The 18,647-nt window shown below is 42.7% G+C and overlaps 1 protein-coding gene across 1 annotated transcript; it reads left to right on the top strand.

Moving 5' to 3' along the window:
- Positions 1–2,412: 2,412 nt before the first annotated feature.
- Positions 2,413–18,220, top strand: Zwint (ZW10 interacting kinetochore protein). Its single transcript, NM_147138.3, has 8 exons — positions 2,413–2,537; positions 3,553–3,643; positions 3,784–3,910; positions 4,106–4,272; positions 4,392–4,448; positions 4,610–4,749; positions 4,830–4,946; positions 17,275–18,220. The coding sequence occupies exons 1-7, from the start codon at positions 2,434–2,436 to the stop codon at positions 4,942–4,944; spliced, it is 801 nt and encodes a 266-aa protein (NP_671479.1). The 5' UTR covers positions 2,413–2,433; the 3' UTR covers positions 4,945–4,946; positions 17,275–18,220.
- The last annotated feature ends 427 nt before the right edge of the window (positions 18,221–18,647 follow it).

The following is an 18,647-nucleotide window of genomic DNA, read 5'->3' as shown; positions in this document are numbered from 1 at the left end:
ACAAAATGTTTCCTAGATTCATTATTTTTGTCTTTCTGTGTATAGCAGTCTTCCTTCTTTTGCCAGCTGCTTGTGATATTTTGTTTTTATTAATGGTTTGGATTAAGTTAAGTAATTACGGCATGCAATGACAGTTCCATTCATGGTTCATTCATTGGGTTAGGGCAGTGGTTCTCAACCTGTGGGTCCCAACTCCTTTGGGGGGGTCACCTAAGATCAATTGAAACCACAAATGTTTACATTATGATCCATAACAGTTGCAAAATCCAGTTATGAAACAGCAACAAAATGATTTGAGATTTTTTTTTTAAAGATTTATTTATCTTATATAAGTTCACTGTAGCTGTCAGACGCACCAGAAGAGGGCATCGGATCCCATTGCAGATGGTTGTGAGCCACCATGTGGTTGCTGGGAATTGAACTCAGGACCTCTGGAAGAGCAGCCAGTGCTCTAACCACTGAGCCACTGTCTCGAGTTCAGGAACTCTATTTAAAAGGATATCAGGCTGTAAGAACTTGTCTCAGTTTACTGTTATTCTACCCATGTTGTTAACATTTGTTTAGAAAGATGCTCTGCAACTCATTTTTGTGTGGTTCCTATGTTTTAAAGCTTATTGGTATGATTTCCGTGTTTAACCTGATGCTGAGGCCGTCTAATTTCACATACCACACTGCAGTGTGCCCATCTCTATAAGCTTGGCAGGTCTTTGTCTTGTTTCACACCTCTAAATAATGGCGTTTTGGACATTTATTTGCAGCGTATAAATTACCTTTTATATATCTTGTTCAGCGTTCACCATAATCTAATTTTCGAACATTTTTACTGAACCCTTCAAAAGAAACTATTCCTTTCCAGTTCCTCTCATTTGTCCTTACCTTACATTCTGTCCCCTCTCTTATCTATTGGTTAAGTATTAATTCACTCTCTGCTTTCATAGATTTGCCCTCTTTGGATATTTTACATAAAAGAAATAATAAAATCTGTAATTTGTGGGGGTACCTAGCTTCTTTGTTTTTCAAGGTTCACTGCTAGATTCCCATGCATTAATACCCCATTCTTTGTTATTGTCAATTTGTATTCCATTTATAGTAGATCTTTGCATTCCTTGTATCATGATGGGTTTGTTCTACTTTTGGCTCTTATAGACTTCGATTATGGTGTACATTTTGTGTGTGTGTGTGTGTCTGTGTGTGTGTGTGTGTGTGCATGTTTATATTTTGATTTACTTTGTCATTATACTTGGGAAATTGTGGATCATCCAGTAATTCTATGTTTTACACTTTGAGGAAATATAGCATTGTTTTCGGAACACCAAAGTGAGTTTATAGTCCCAGCAGTAATGTGAGGGTTCCTCGTTTCCACATCTGGAGCACATCTTGTTTTCTGTTAGCTCTACTCCTTCTCTGGAACATACAGATAGATGTACTTACAACTGCCTGTCTGCTGTCTTAACATCCATTTCTGTTCTAATCCATTTCCGTTCTAAACAGTGACGTATGTATCCAGTGATGCATTTTCTTTTAGTCATGCCTGGTAATGACTAAGCAAAGATCAGACATTGTAAGAGGAACCTATCCCTTGGTGCTTTTGCAGCTTCGTCATCATTACTGCAGTGTAGCCAGCTCCATGTTTAAGAGATTGTTAAGCCTCGTTCCTTTATCTGTTAGGTGGTGCCACAGCAGAGCTCAATGTAGGGTTGATTATTGCCAGTTGCAGGCTAACGCGTCTCAGGGGTGTATCAGCTCGCCATAAAATATGCAATCTTCAATACCAATTTGTGAAAATGGTAACTAATATCGACTCTGCTTTAATCTCCGAGCATCTTTAAAAACCCCTTTGGGAAATCTCCTTAGATATTGTTCAGGACTCAGCTGAGTATTTCAGAAAGCTGCTGGCCCTGGGTTCTCTGGGAGCAGCTTTCTTTCCCTCCCTCCTGCATTCTGTCGACCAACCCCCACCTCAGTTTAAGCTGTGACTTGGCCACGCAGGAGGCCCAGCTGGGATCTCTGATAAGGTCTTTAAAAGCACGATGTTTTGAACTCATATTATTTACTTATAGGAGAATGTTATTCTTTAGGGTCGTGGAGGAGGGGCCCATCTCTTTTCTTCAGCAGCAGCACATTCTAAAAAGAAGGCGTGACTACTGGATCAGATAATGGCCTTTTCCGGTGTCCACGGCTACCACCAGATTTTGCTTTCTCACTCTCTGGCCTTCAGCTGCTAATATTTCCTACTGCGCAGGCTCAGACCCCCCACCAAGCCCACAGAACCCAAATAACATCTACGCGTGCGTAGAGGGGCGGGACCCGAATCGACAACGTCCAATGAAGAAAGCGGATGTGCCCTTAGAGTCCTGCCTACTGACCCAGAAGCCAATCAAAGCCTAGGCGGGCAGTCTAGCAGAATCCAAAGGCGTGGTGGGCGTCAGAACCATGGCGGACGCGGAGAAAAACGCTGTTGCGGAGAAAAACGCTGTTGCGGAGGAAAACGCCGTTGCGGAGGAAAACGCCGTTGCGGATAAAAACGCAACGAAAGAGTGAGTGTGGAAGGCGAGGGCTTAAGGGCGGCGGCTCGGGCAGTGGCGGCGGAGGGACGGTGTCGCCCTAGCTCAGGAGTGCGAGATTCTGAGGAATCTCGTCACTCCAGCTAAGAAGTGGGCCTCTGAGAGACGTCGTCACCCGGATTCATGTAGGCCCGGAGGAGCCGTCTCGATTAGGGATGCAGCCCGAAAGGACTGTGTCATCCTACGCCATGAGTGCGGCCTTTGAGGGATGATGATGCCGCCTCAATGGAGGAGTGCAGAATCTGACAAATGTGACGTCTCTTCTTTTTGATGCCTATTAGGGGCTTTGTGGCGTTCTGCTTCAGGGGTATGACTAAGCAGGGACTTATTTCTGTATGCGGAGTGATATCTCTAGATGGCTGTCGTAGGTAACCTTATGTCGGATGCTGCCTTGGAGGGACATTACCTCACCCACCCCGAGCCCTGTGGTGTATGTTCTAAAAGAATCAGTTCCATTACGGTTGTCCTAATCAAGCCTTTTGCCATTGTAGACTTGCTTCATTCCTGTCACAACCTTTTTCTTTGGTATTTTTTTTTTTTTTATCTTTATCTCGATGCTCTAGCGGATTGTTCCAGCCAGCAGGACTACATACGCATCATGGATTCTGAGACCCGCCCTTACTAGCTTGTCTTCCAAGACTCGCCCTTGCTTTGGCTTTTCTCTGTTTTTATATATATGCCCCTGCTACTGCGTCACCCAGTTTTTAATCCATTGTGACATTCCCCGTTTAAAAATTTAGTTTCGTCTGAACAGTCTTCACACCCCCCAGCCCCTCCCCCACCTCCCCAGGCTTTCAGAGGATTACCTCATAGCTCTTGGTTGCTACTTCATGTTCTTCAAACACGTGGTGATTCTGATCTCATTCTGAAGTCCTTCAAACCCTTGGGTAGACTCTGAGCATTGGCATCCTCCCCGACATAGATGCCAGTGCGTATGTCCTTTAGAGCTAGTATGGTATGGTAGCCCGATCTCACTCATGCCTTACAGGGTTCTGGCTGAGGCAGCAAGCGTTCTGGAACCTGTAGGATTGCCGGAAGAAGCAGAGCTGCCTGCCAAGATCATGGAGGAATTTATGAGGGTATGTATAAAGTGGGACCCAGCTGGAATGGCCTATTGAAGTAGTGAGCGGCGATGGGGAAGGACAAAATGGAAGGCCACCTTGGCCTTTAGTATCAGAAGGTAAGGCTAGCCCCTCCTTCTTGTTCCCACTGTAAACAGAACTCTCGGAAGAAAGACAAGCTGCTCTGTAGCCAGCTTCAAGTAGTGAACTTCTTACAGACTTTTCTGGCCCAGGAGGATAATACTGACCAGAACCCAGATGCTCTGGCTTCTGAAGATACAAGTCGTGAGTAGGCCCGGGTTTGTCTGAATGGTTGGAAGGGGGAGATGTGAGCTGTGTCTGGTGTCTAGGTAATGGGCAGGGTGTGGCCGAGAGCTGTACAGCTCTGGCTACAGGCTAGCCTCTCTCATGCTGAGAGCTGGAGAAGGCTGGCCACAGGCTAGCCCCACTTGTTCTCTTGTTCTTTGTGGCCCACCTTAGGACAAAAGGCAACTGAAACTAAGGAGCAGTGGAAGGAGCTGAAGGCAACATACATGGATCATGTGGACGTCATCAAATGTGCCCTGTCTGAGGCCTTGCCCCAGGTTAAAGAGGCACACAGGAAGTACACCGAGCTTCAGAAGGCTTTTGAGCAACTTGAGGCTAAGGTAATACCCAGAGAACTTGTGGGAAGGAAGGACAGGAGGAAGAAAAGGGTAAGCTGGGTTGGACCTCGATGCTCTCCAGAAATCAAACCTAATAAGGAATGTTATTTCCCTCCCTGCAGAAGCGAGTCCTTGAGGAGAAACTGCAGTTAGCTCAGAAGCAGTGGGTGCTGCAGCAGGTGGGCTCTGACTTTTCTCTAGGCTCTTGCATGATAAGGTCTCTCTGCCGTCAGTGAGTCTGAGCCTTAAGCTCTGGCTAAGCAGGGGAGATGGGAGATAAGGCAGGCGCCGAGATAGGAGCATTGGATGAGTCATGTCCCTGCACTCTCACCCCCTTCAGAAGCGTTTGCAGAATCTGACAAAGATTTCTGCTGAGGTCAAGAGACGCCGGAAGAGAGCTCTGGAGAAGCTTGATGGTTCTCACCAGGAACTTGAAACCTTGAAGCAGCAAGCAGGACAGGAGCAGGAGAAGCTGCAGAGGTGAGGTTGGAACCCTGGGTGGAAGCCTCAGGCAGTGTACGCAAGATGCCTGTCACTTCCCATAAACTCTGTCCCTTTAGGAACCAGAGCTACCTCCAGCTGCTGTGCTCCCTGCAGAATAAGCTGGTCATCTCTGAGTCCAAGGCCGACGACAAAGATGTCAAAGGGCCCGCCCTTCCACCCAAGTCTCCGTAAAGGTAAGCCCTGTCGGTTTACCAGGCTGCAGAGCAGAGAAGAAGAGGGAAACCATGAGAACTAGAGTTGACTTGGCAGATTGAAAGACGAGCAGGGAACTTGATCCTCCTCCTGCCGACACACTCCATTGATAGCTCTCCAGGTGATGGCTGTAGGACAGAGATCCTCCAGCAGATAGAAGCCAAGTCAGGATTTGGTCCTCCAACTGCAAAGATAGAAATCCTCTCCATCCGAATTCTAGATCTGAGGAGGGAAAGAGAATGGTTAGGATTGTCAGACCCCGGATTAGGCCCAGACCACACCCAAACACATGTGGTCACAGAGATTCTTCATTAGACAGGGACGAAAAGTTAGTGTCTGCTTTCTGACACAGGCAGAAAAACAGCAAATGACCTCACAGGCCTAGTTTTTAAAAAGAGAAAAGGGAGGGAGGTTTGGTTTAGAATGGGCTAAGATGTGGGACTGGGGCGGGGGGAGGGGGTGTAAATCTTGATTGGGTATCTTAATCAGGTGAGCCAAAGGGAGCTTTTGATTGATGGACTTCAATACTTTGATGGCTGGACCTTCCTTGTGTGCCAGCCTCAGAAGGAGGAAGTGGCCAAGTAAGAGAACAGACGTTGGTGGCCAGCCTTGATGTTTTTAAATGTAGTTTAATAGTTTTTAGCAAGGCAGAGGGAATGGGGGAGAAGGACAAGGCCTGCTAAAGCCATATATTTTTAGAGAACGCCATTTGTAATAATTGCAAGTTTTGATTAGACAGGGAAGTAGTTGTAGGAAAATGTGGTCTTTGTTGTTTCTTATGGGTTTGGAATTCCTTACTTTGGAATTGTGTAATGTTTGTTTTCCATTTGTTCCTTTTTCTCCACTTACATCTTTAATGCAAGTGTTCAGATCTTCAGCTGTGGCCCTAATGTACTGTCATCGTTCCATTGACCTTGCTGGTGTTTTCAGCACTCACGTTTAGATGCACAGTGGCCTGCTTTAGTCTTTACCAGTCCTTGGCCACTTTATCTCCACACGAATACCTTTAACTAGAAATGCCGCATTTCAGTATTACTGTAACCTTGCCAGCACCCGTACTTACTGTTGCCTTGATGTCAGTATTGAGTTTGAGTCTGTCTTAATCCGTAGTTATGTCTGCCCCTTGTGTGCATGTTTAGGGCCACTGCTTACAGATCGGGTTCGGCAGTGCTTTAAAGATTTCATAACTCTCAGTTCTGTGAAGAAGGGGATTTGATATTTGTGCTGTTTTACTATAATTACTAGTTTTTGGTTTTGTTAGTACCTTTGTTTTAATGTGTTGGTTTGTTGATATTCCCTTTGTCCTGTTCCTTGCTTAGAAGCTCTTCGCCATAAGTTCAGCTATCATTAGCCTAAAGTTATGTGTATGGAATATTGATCCTTAAGCACAGAATGAACCCTGGGAGGCATTGCCATTGGTATCGAACCCCACCTTTAACTAATACAGTTGTCCTCCATATAACTTCTAGCCTGTTTGTATTCTCACATATTAAAAATTTTAGTCAATCAATGCTATATTCGTATCTGCATGGGGATTTTGAATTTTCTCTATCTTGGTTTTATATTACATTGCTTTCTTATAGGGTAACTTCATAAAGAAATGTTTCATAATTTCCTTTAGAAATTTGTCTTTGCTACTTTTCTCTGGGTGTGAAGAGACTCCATGACCAAAGCAATTTATAAAACAAAAAAGCATTTAACCTAGGGCTTCCTAAGGTTTCAGAGGGTGAGTTCATGACCATTATGGCCGTGAGAATGACAGCAGCAGGCAGGCAGACAGGCAGGCAGGCATGGAGCTGGAGCAATAGCTGAGAGCGTGAATCTAGCCCATACATAGCAGGCAGAGAGAGGAGAGACTGGGGCTTCTGGCCTGGGCTTTTGAAACCTCACAGCCTACCCACAGTACCACATCTCCTAATCCTTCCAAAACATTGCCACCAGCTAGAGACCAGACATTCAATTATATGAGCCAATGGGGCCCATTCTCATTCAAACCATCACAGAGTACAAAAGATTTTATAGCATAAAAATGTTTTTGTTTCATCTCAAGGTAGTTCCTGGTACTCAGCTATACATTTCACATCTCTTTTTATGATATACTTTTCTGTTTTCTAGCATTATCGATGTAAATTGGAAAAATAGTATATAATATCAAGATATATAACATGTTTTGATGGATGAACATGCTGTGAAGTGATTACATTAAGCCTAATGTATTTTTCCACATACTTTTCTGCACTGAGACTGACAGATGCACTCTGTCAGAATATGCCTTTACCAACAATCCTAGAATATTCTTAGCCTTGTCTCAGTAACATTCACAGTGCTGTGTTTTAAAGGAGCAATCCGATCAATTACCTTTTTTAACTTTTTTTAATTTTAATTTTTGAATTTTGAGTTTTCAAGATGTTCTATGAGAGCCCAGTTTTTGTCCATCTTAAGAATGGTGCTCACAGCAGTCGTCGTCTCTCGGCGAGGCTACTGGTTTACAGCTTCAGCTTGCTGGCACACTGCCTTTCTGCATGGTCCCATTTGTTTATGTCTGAGTAATCTTACCTTTGCCAGTAGGCTTTGCTTCATCCACAGTGGGAAGGACTGTGCTGGTGGTTCATGGTATCTTGTGTAACCAAGCTTGTAAAGATTTTAAATTATGTATTTGTGCCATTCTCTTATCTGTGTGCTATCCTAGTTGACAGTTTTGTTGTCTGTTGGGTTTATTATTTATTTATTTTGGTTTTTTGGTTTGTTTTCTCTTCTCTCTAGAATTTCCCAAAAGGCTTTTATTTTGTCTTTCCAAACTCTAGCTTTAGGCTAAGGGTCCAGATAATGCTGTAGGCTCTACATTTAATTCACAACTCCATAAAACAGTAAGAGAAATGACAGAATACTTCAGATTTTGGCCTCTTTTTTTTTTTTTTGCTGCTTTTTTTTTTTTCTTTTTAGCCCAATCATTATTTTTTATTTCTTTCTTGAGGTGGGTCTTGAGCACGTGGAGGGGAGGGGGGAGGGGAATGGGGAGAGAAGGGACAGAGGGGAAGAGGGGAAAAGGGAAAGAACAAGGAGCAAGACAATATATTTTTAATATTGGAAATTTAGACAATATTTGGTAGGTGGAAAATAAATGCCCTTTCTTTACTGTATAGGGTTAAATGTTTTATTGAGATATTGATATTCTATAAATTTGTTCTTCTAAACTTAGGTACCCAAAAGTATACTAAATTATCAGTATATATTAGAAATAGCATTAATGGTAACATTAGAGATTCCTGCTAATTTTCAAAATGGAAATTCTTGTTTCATTGTTAGTCCTTTCCCATTTCCCAGATGAATATATTTCACTCCTATTTTACAGAATTTATGTAACTTGCATTAAAATGTCTCTTCCTTTAGCCTTTTTGTGTCTTTTTTTTAAATGCATAAGTTTTCAAATACAAGTGGAGTGTGAATTTATATACATTGATTTCATCATGATTCTTAGCCCAGTCTTTGAATGACCCATTGGATACTTAGACTGTTGGGCTCTGAAAAACTTACTGTTTGGATTCTTAGTCCATTAGCTAACAAACATGCTTCATGGAGACACTCTGGACTAAATCAACAGTTTTTTTTTTTTTTTTTTGAAGCCTTTTTCAAATTTATTTTGAGGAGCATAATTACCCTACCTTAGTTGAATTAATAAGAAAGTCTTTTTACTTCCTGTGTACTGGACCATACATACTTTGTCATCATGAATCAGTGTACGCTTTGATTTGCGATGTATTCACACTTAAAACGTATTTGGCAAACATTTGTTGTATAATATTACTAGTAGACTTGGAGGGTTTTAGCTTAGTTTCAAACATGTAACACCCAGAGGCAAATACCCAATATTTACTGATGGCGCACACAGTCCTGAGCATGGGAAACAGTGGTCTTGTACTCTCTAGGCTTAAGTTTAGAAATGGGAAGGAAAAAATCAGAAAAATAAATTCTATCCAGAAGTGATAATACCTTCTACCATTTAAGACTAAGAAATAGAAGGTTTTGGCCACATCAAGGATGACTGCACATGTCAGGCTGAAGAAACATCAGAAATGGAATGCAGGAGAGACAGACGAGGGCAGGCAGGAGTACTAGGAAGACAGGAGAACGGGACCAGGGAGAGGTCATAATACAGCAGAGGGGGTGGAGCATCTAAGAGCTTGCACCCCCATGGCTATGCGGTAGCCTACACACAGCAGCTGCTGAAGAAGTTTCTTTGGCACAAAATCTTCGATTGCATTTTACCTCAGGAAAGTCACGGCACCAGTGTTTCAGTTCTTGGCAAAATGTGCATTAGAGAAAACAAAATACGTACTTCTGCCCGCATTGCTTTTTAAGGCTGTAATGGCAGTAGCAGAAACGCTGAGATCCACTTTGGGCAGTTAGATAGGACATGAGAGCAGGATGGAGTAGCATCGAGATGGAGCCTCTTGTTTGCAGTGTGCTATGTGAAAAGCCTGCTTTAAAAGAAAACAGTGTAACTGAGCTGCCAGCATATTACACTCAGGGATGATGACTAAGGCAGTCGAATGTCTCTCATATTCCTAGATGGTGGTCTTTACTAATTTAAAAAATAAGGAAAATAAGGCACCACCTATTTTTACAGTAGATCCTTCATGGTAATAGTCACTAAGAGTTCATGAATGTTGGGTAGTTTCAGTGATGCAAAATCCTTTCTTGTGTCTGAGTAATAATAATCTACCTATCATGCTTATATGCAAGTATGTTCTCTTATATGTATGTATGTGCTATATCGTATGCACCTGGAATATGAGGAATCCCAACGAGATCGCTGAATCTCGGAACTGGAGTTAGAGATCCTTACTTGTGAGGCCCCAAATGGGTCCTCTACAAGAGCAGTCAGGACCCTTGACTGCTGGTCTTCTCTCCAGTCCCTCACTTAGGATGTGCTTTGTGAAGGTTCTCTGCCTCCACTCCTTCTGTAATCTCTCGTCCTCCTGTCAAATTGAGAAGTGCCAGGTAATGTTTACAGAAGGCTTCTCATTTCTGACCTGAACTCATTCATCTGGACAATTTTATTTACCTGTAAACATCCCAAGTATAATGTCTGCTAAAGATGTGATTAATAATTAAACTGGAGATGTTGATTTTTTTTTTTTAGTGTAGTTTCTGCATATCCAGATAATTGAGTTGCCATAGAAATTCCTTAGAAGTGAAATGCAGGAAAATTTTTTGTAAGAGATGTCTACTGCATCTGTTTCTAAATGTATTACTGCGTGTGTGGGTGCACGCACATGCGTGGAAGCACTTGTATGCCCATATAGAGGCCAACAACTCTTGTGACTTGCATTAGGTAGGTGTACAGCACAGGTACAGTGCTATCTGAAAATAGACGAGGGTAAAATGTGGCAGAAACTCCACAGTCAGTGAGACCGGCATAGCTTCCAGAACGGTGGAGGAGTCCAGAAAGCAGTAGCCCTGACACAGGATGGCGAGTTGTGCCTTTGGGACCTGTTAGAAGGCTAATCGGGAGAGCAGAACAAAGAAATGCAGAAATGAAATAATGCCTGAAGCGCTCAGCCTGGTGGGCTTTGTAGGCTGTGGTTGGGAGTTTGTTTTATTCTGTGTTAAGAAGCTAGCAAGGATTTTGAACGAGACAACTATGTATATGTGATTTAAAGCTGCTCTATGAGGCAGGTGATTGGGGTTGATCAGTGTAGTACTTTTGGAGGAGCAGTAAATAGTGAGATGTGGAGACGTAGGAAAAGAGCTCACCAGTGCGCACCTTCTGAATTCCTGATGGAGAAACAGTGCACCAGTGTTGTATGGTGAGTTGAAAGCCCGCTGAGCCCTGTCTTATTGGACCAGATTTATCTAGGCAGGGTCTTAATGGCCTCTTAGACCTCTTAAGACACTGTGTAGTGTATCCAAAGAGAAACTGTGGTGGAATAGTACAAGCTAACAGCAGGAAAAGCCATAGTCTCCAAATACGATGCTGCTGTAGCCCTGGGAGAATGGCAGACTGCTGCTGTCAAGCTGCCTTTCCTCCTTTCCAGCAATCCTCTTGTCTTGGTTGCTGACAGAAGGCTTTGATGGAGTAGGATACCATGTGTCTTTGCTTGACCTTGGTGCTCAAGTTTGCTACAGGACACTGGTGGGAAGAGCAAGCAGACAAGCGTGTAGCTGGGCCTCTGTGGGGGGATGCCCTGCTGAAGCTCCAGATGGAAGTCATCTGCATTCCTCAGGGGGGGGGCAGCTGCTGCCCCGGACATGTTAGACTCCTCACAGGGATGTTTGTCCTTGGGACTCGCAATTCTGTGGCTTAGAGTCAGAAAATTCCAGGATTTAGGTACGGAGAAATAGTTTAAAGATTTTTATTTTATTCAAAATTACAAATAAGAACTCTAGTGTGTAAATAAATATCAAAGCTAATCTTTTGGAGGATCCTGGGCCAAGACATTTGGAAAGCAGTCACACCGTCAGAGCCATTGATGGTCTATTACTTTAAGACTTCATCTAATTTAGGAAAATATAATGAAGCAAGATTTTAAGTTAATAATCTTGATCATTGAGTTCTATCATTTTTGGTTTGTATGTGTATGCGTGTACACATGTGTGCGTGCGTGTGCACTTGTTCATATACATGTGCATCTGTCCTTATGTGGATCTGAGCATGTGAATTACAGATATCTGTAGAGGCCAGAAGAATGTGTGGGTGACATTCCCTGGAGATAGAGTTAAAGGACATTTGTGAGCTGCCTGACTGGGTGCTGGAAACTGCCCTGCTCCTCTACAAAAGCAGCAAGAACTCGTAAGTTGCAGGCTCTCCGGCTTTGAACCCCATCTTTCACACAGCAGATGCAGTTGTTCCTGGAATTTTCTATTGACTATGACATAGGAAGGCTTCTTGGTTTGGTTGCGGTTTTGAAAAATACTTCTATATATTCACTTTCTTTAAAAATTTATATTATTTAGAATTTATATATTATATATGCATAATGTATACACATATACTCCCTGTTCTATCTATTTAACATATATATATATATTTGAGACATGTAGATAATTTTAGCAAAATTCTAAGACTAAATTTCAAGGTTAGTCCTATATGTCCAAATGTCTTCTTTCTGAGACTTGACTAGAAGTGACATCTGTCCTGAGTCCTCAGGGGACATGTGTGGGATGGTATGACATGTGCAGTCGGGATGTGAAGAGCATGAATGTGTCAGTGACGTTGGAGAGGATGTTTTGCGAGTCCTTTTTTTGTTAGCCTACTGTGAAAAGTGACAGGAATGACTGCAGCGGTGTGTCGTCCTGCCTGTGGTTCCTAAGTGCGGATACAAACTCCAGAGCTTGTGCTCTCCGAGTGCTTCCAGAGCAGGCGCTGTGCAGAGCTTTCCCCACCCGAGCACCATATGTGCTGCTCCCTCACGTGTCGCCTCGCCGTGCATCTTCCTGATGTCCTGTCACAAACCTCTCGAGTGACGCTTTGAGTTGTGCAACCAATAGTAATACATGTTTTGTGTGTTGGTTTTTGGTTGGTTTTTGTTTTGTTTTTGTATTTGAAATGAGGCTTTTGGGTAAATTAATGACAAAAGTGACATTCTCCTAAATAAGGGAAATAACTAGCCCTTAGGTAACGGGACTTGCAAATGCTGACACAGATGCTGGAAGCGAAGCCGTGGGCTTACGATCCTGCAAGGTTGTGCTGAAAGCATCATGGATGTCCTGCAGAAGGGGCCAGGCGGCTTCCTGTTAGTTCCTCATGCTGGACACTGTTGCGTGAAGTAGCATGACCCTCTGCTCATGCTGTTTTTATCTCAGCACAAGGTTCAGTGAGAAACTTTAGTGGATGTGTGTGATGGCTTTGTCAGATACCAATTCCTGTGAAATACTGTGTCAACGTAGTCCATGCATATTTATCTAATAATAATAAGCCCAAACTTAAAGTCGTTTATATATTAAAGATAGCTGAATTGGTGCTCATATTGAGTAATCCCTTCAAAATGACTTGGGAAAGAATGATGCTGGATTTAGATGCTAAGCTCTGATGTGGCTTCCTGCGTCAACTGTGTGCAGTGAGGGTTCTATTTATAAAGCTTGAGTGTTTGGTAGGAATCTCATGTAGTACACAAAGAGTAACACAACTTTCCCAAAGGTCTCATCGTATCGTATTTTGTGAAATTAAGTCTATTTTGTTTTCTCATAGTTTTACCAGCACTCATTGTTTGTGTTACGAGAAACAAGTGCCCACTCTTGAGTGTGCTGTGAATTCTCTTTGAAATTAATAGATGTGGTGGTGCATACTCATTCTCTTTATCCGTGGAAGGCCAAGACAGGAGAATCATTATTAGTTTAAAGTTTCCCTGAGCTATATAGAAAGTACCAGATCAGCCTAGATACGGAGTGAAATCTTTTCTCAAATGTTAGTGTCCACATGCACACGTGCACACATGCACACACAAGTGCACATGCAGTAATACTATAAAACAAAAAACTTTACCTTCCTCAATAAAGTCTCAGCTCAGAAAGGCTGGCTTGACCACGAGCAGGTACTTGAATTGCCCAGAGTTCTGATATCTGAAATCTAAGACACGATATGTCAGAACTGGAAATGATTCCCCTCTCGTGTGCCATCTGTGAGGGAATTTCCTGTCACAATTTAAAATATTTTCCTCTATAAGGTTGAAAACACTGATGGGTGAAATTTGCCTTTTTACATTGCATTTATGGATCATCTTGAGAAAGATATAAGTGAGTGCTACCAAGCCACGCAGTGAGGGGAGATGAAGCAGCTTTGTAAACCGCAGTTAGATCCACCCACTGCACAGCTGTCCAGCAAGGGAAGCATTGAGTGAGAAGACAGGGAGGGAGGAAGAGCATTCCAGGGGGCGTGGCAGTTGCGATGGGGTGGTGTTTGTTAGGAAAATGCATTAAGTAGACCAAGATAATTCTGCACTAAGATAAACAAAAAGCCATAGCATGGGCTGGAGAAATGTCTCAGCTGTTAAGAGCACTGACTGATCTTCCAGAGGTCCTGAGTCAGTTCCCAGCCACCACATGGTGGCTCACAACCATCTGTAATGGGATCTGATGCCCTCTTCTGGTGTGTCTGGTGTGTCTGAAGACAGCTATAGCGTACTCACGTACATAAATAAATCTTAAAAACAAAAGCCATAATGTGAAGACTGAGCCCATGCTCTTAACACAGGATCTCTCTGACTAGATTCTGTAAAAGAATCTGTAATGGGGATTTATTAAAAGGAATGACACGAGAGTGGGTATGTGTGAAGAAAGAAATGTAGAGAGACGTGGTAAATGGGCCTTGATGACCAAGCTAGCAGGACACTGGCTGTGAGCCTCTCTGAGGGAGACATGTCAATGAGAAGCTTTGAGTGTATAAACTGATCATTACAAGGACCACATTGTCTTCTCTATACAGATTAGACCAAGGATGATAGGTTTGAAATACAGTTTCTTAGAATTTATGGTTGTATTTAGCAAGATTGAAGGATGACTGAGATCTGGGCAGGGTATTGTTGCCAGAAACCTGTAATCTTGTGGTTATGGACAGTTTGAGGCTCCTTTTTATTTATACTACTGATTGAACAGGAAGTGTTTGAACTGTGTTCCAAAGTTATTTATTCTGGTAGGAAACAGGCCATTCCATCCTCGTGCCACAAGTCCCTTAATGTGTCATCCCTGCAGTTAGGAAGATTGATATTAATAGATAATCGTGCCATAGCAAATTAATATAATGAAATTGGTGTGAAATTCTGGCATTGTCTGTCTCAGTACCCGAGTGGATTTGTATACAAGCCTCAGTGTAGGTGATGCATACTGAAGCGGTTATATGTTGACAGTAACTCATAAAGTAGTGGGACTTTATTATGGTCTTGCTTAGTGCTATAGATTAATAATGCCCTGCCTCTTAAGTTTTTAATTTGAAACTTTCTTGTGGGAGAAGACACGTGAAAATAGGAATTAGACAGTTGCTTTCACCACGTGGGATACCTTTGGGTTTAAATTGTTTTAGCATCTCATTCTCTGTCTGTAAGCCGAGATTGATAACCTAATTAGTGCACCAGAAACACGAGATGAAAGCACGCCCTCCAGAGGGACAGAGGACTCCCATTCTGTGTTGAATTTCAAATGTTTCCTTGTCAGTCCAGCTTGGATTTTGAAGAACACCTAACACACTATGATCAATGTCCCTGATCAGGCATCCTGTCAGGAGACGAGAATTGATTAGAGGATGTCCCAGTTCTTTCAGAATCCAAATAGTAGTGGGGGAAATGCTAATTTTACTGTAATCCTGATCAAAGAACCACATACGTAGAGGGTACACACTTTTCAGGGTGACTTAGGAACTCTGGGTTTTGAGTTCAGTTAGCTACAGAAGTGCAGAACATTTAGTAGGTGGGGGTGAATGTTTTAGCATTCATTGGCAGAATATTCCAAAGCTTGTGTATAATTTAAACTTGAAATTAAGGCGCAGCTTCCGGAGGATGCCAAGAGACATACTAATGCAGACGGGAAAGCTCAGAGGAGTCCTCAACCATAGATAAAGTGGGAATTCAGTGACTTGGAAAAATATTGTCTGCCCCAGGGAAGAGCACACAAATTGGTTATCCAAAACCAACTGGATTTAGATGGATAGAGTTACTATATGGGGCAAAGTAGGTTGCATTTATGTGTTTATGTGCGTGCACACATCCACTACAAACGACTAAGAAAGGCCATGAATTTGGAAAAGAAAAAGGACTGAAGGATTGGAGGGAGGAGAAGGAAGGGGAAGAGATATAACTGCAATCTCAAAAATTAAAAAATAAATACTAAAAGAAGGTCAGTTTGTTACAGGCCCTAACGCCATGTTTAGAATTACGGGAGTGTTTAATGCAGTCAGGCCCCCAGGCATGCTGCACACCTGTGAGTCATCCACCCTGCTGCATGTGCAGGTGCGTGGCTTGATTGAGATAATGACTGTCAGGTGCTGTAGAAGTTCTGAGAATACATGAGTCAGATGGAGTAAGATGTAAGTACAGCGAGGGCCTAAGGAAAACTAGATAGGGCTGCTAAGTTACCGTGGGCTCGGGGACTAGGGATGTAAGGAGCCTGAACTTGATGTAGGATTGTCCAGCATTCACTCATGTAATAAAGCATGTGTCATAATTCTACACTCTGGTAAAATGTTTGGAGTAGTAGATCAGCAATTAAACAACCCATTGAGTTTACCAGTGTTTCTCCTGTTGTGGAAAAATAAGACTGATTCTTTAAAAAGTTACAAAGGCTGAGAAGTTTCATTGTAGTACTTTGATAGGATTGGCAGTCATGGTTCTCAGGAGTTGGTTTACACCACAGTGATAGGAGCTTGTGAGGTCTGCGGGAGTCCAGCCAGCCACAAACTCAGAGTGAAAATACTTTGAAGAGAAGATGACAACTCATTGTGATGCTTTCGGTGGGGATTGTGGCCTACAAAGGAGTTGGGTTCCCCACACAAACCTCAGTTAACTTAGTTAACGTAGTAGTGGGAGCAGCAGTGCACTAGGGTTTAGAATGCACCTCAGAGCCTAGGTTCGAATCCAGACAAACTCCTTCTCTAAGTACACATGCAATGACTGTGTCAACTGGCACTTACCCAGGTATACTTGACCTCCCAGACCATGGAACAGCCAGGATGTGTAGTAAATGTTCTGTAGTCACAAGACTAGAAGGGAAATACAAAGACGCCTGTAGCTCTCACAAGGCCAGGTCATGACTGGACTGATACTATTAGGCAAGGCTATGCTTTTATGTTCAGGAGGACAAGGCAAGAATATCTCTGAGTTTTCTTCCAGGCCATCTTGGAATACAGAGCAAGACCCTGTCTCAAAAAAGCAATAGAAAAGACAATAAAAATATAAAGATTATAATTGCAAACCTTGGCAAAGGAGGGTGGGGGGAAAGTTAGCAGTGATGGAATTCCATATGGAGGAGACTTTTGGATTAATATTGACTGCAAAGTCTAGTGCCTTTACTAGAATTAAACTGGTATGCAGTAGAAAGTTAGAACAGACAGCCCAACCTCATTTTTTTTTTTTTTAATCACCATCTCTTCCAATGTAAGGTTACCACTAGCAAATTACTAGGCTAAAATGATGGTGCTGCATTACTGTTACTGGTGTTCTTTAAACATATGATAAATAATAAAAAAATTCATGATCAGAATCCTTTATTGACTCGTTTTAAGATGTTCTTCTGAAATCACTGCGGTTTGATAGATTTGAGAACACTGGCCAGAGGAGAATAGTTCACAGTGCTAAGTAAATTTCGCTTTTCTCTCCTCAGATGAAAGCGAGAAGAGAGCTGCGCTCCAGCTGTGCTGCTTGGGCTGAGACCAGAGTGGTTCCTTCGCTGTTGTATCCCTAGGCCTAGGCCTGTAGCCTTGTACAATCTTCCAAGCGGACTCAGTTTGGCATCTCTTGGCTTCTCAGTGAATTGTTCTGTTTCATTTCTTACCATATATTCTGGCTTGTTCTGTCTTCACCTGGGTCCAACTTGCTGTTTCTGTAAAATTGTGCCAGTGAAATTGTCACGTGCATGCACGCAGGCACACAGGCACGCATGCCACAACCACCCTTTTCTCTCGCTGATCTTCAGTAGTCTCTCCTCTGGCCCTCTCTCTCTCTGTCTTCTCTCCCGACCAGATGTGAAAGTAACTTTATGCACCCGATGTAATTGTTGCCTCGGAGGCTCATTGATGAATAAGCTCACCCTGTGTAGTTCTTGCTAAACTCTGGCTGGCTGGTTCAACTCAGCTCTTCTGGTTCAAACCCGTCTCCAAACTGACTGATTGAAACAGGCCTCTCTTGGCTTGGAAAGTCTGCTCTGAACTCCAGAACTGAACGGTACTGACTGCACTGACTCGACTGAACGCAACTGCACCGAGTTGATTGACTCCTTCTCCCTTTACTGCTCTTAAGTACCCTCTCTTCCCTGTGCTGTCCTCCTGAGTCATGCTGCCAAATCTTTCTCTGATTCATCACTTCGCCCCTCAATTAGACTGGCAATTTCAAACGTGGCACTTAGCATTTCAGTTGTAGTCACTTAATACTGCATTCAGAACTTGAGTCTATTGAATCCATAATGTGAAACCATGTCTTCGTGACTGTGACCTCACTACTCAGTATTGTGTAAAAGTTTTAGGAACTCTCCAAGTAAGCACTTGGTATTTGCTCATTGATAGAACAGAAAAATGCTGTGTAGATAATAAATAAACACGGCTATAAGATTATCCAGCGTCCTTGTAGCATTTTGTATTCTTTAAAGTGTATTTAGAATACTGTACTCTCCGTCTTACCTTTTCAATGAATGACCTCTGCTGAAAGGGGTCAGTGTGCGGTGTGTTTACTGATGTGGAAGTTCAGCAATGAGGCATGGCCTTGTAACTACAAACCTCTGGGAAGTAAAAAGTTTCAGAAGACTCTAGAAATAGCCAGAGTACTTCCTTTAGTTTAAAGGTTTGTAGAGCTGATTGATTGTAAATCAATATTGTGTGATGATTTAGCATTTTGCTAAAACACAAGTGGTAAACAAGACTAATGTGTCAAGGAAGAGGCAGCGGCGGGAACAAGGTTGGATGAGCTCGCAGACACAGACCGTGATAGACTGCTCTCTAATCGTTATTTATGGAATTAGGTCTTAGAGCATATAGTATTATA

Source organism: Rattus norvegicus, chromosome 20 (assembly GCF_021556685.1).
Source record: "Rattus norvegicus strain SHRSP/BbbUtx chromosome 20, alternate assembly SHRSP_T2T, whole genome shotgun sequence".
NCBI classification, from domain to species: Eukaryota; Metazoa; Chordata; class Mammalia; order Rodentia; family Muridae; genus Rattus; species Rattus norvegicus.
Note: the sequence above shows the minus strand (reverse complement) of the source record. Positions and strands in the feature narration are given on the sequence as shown.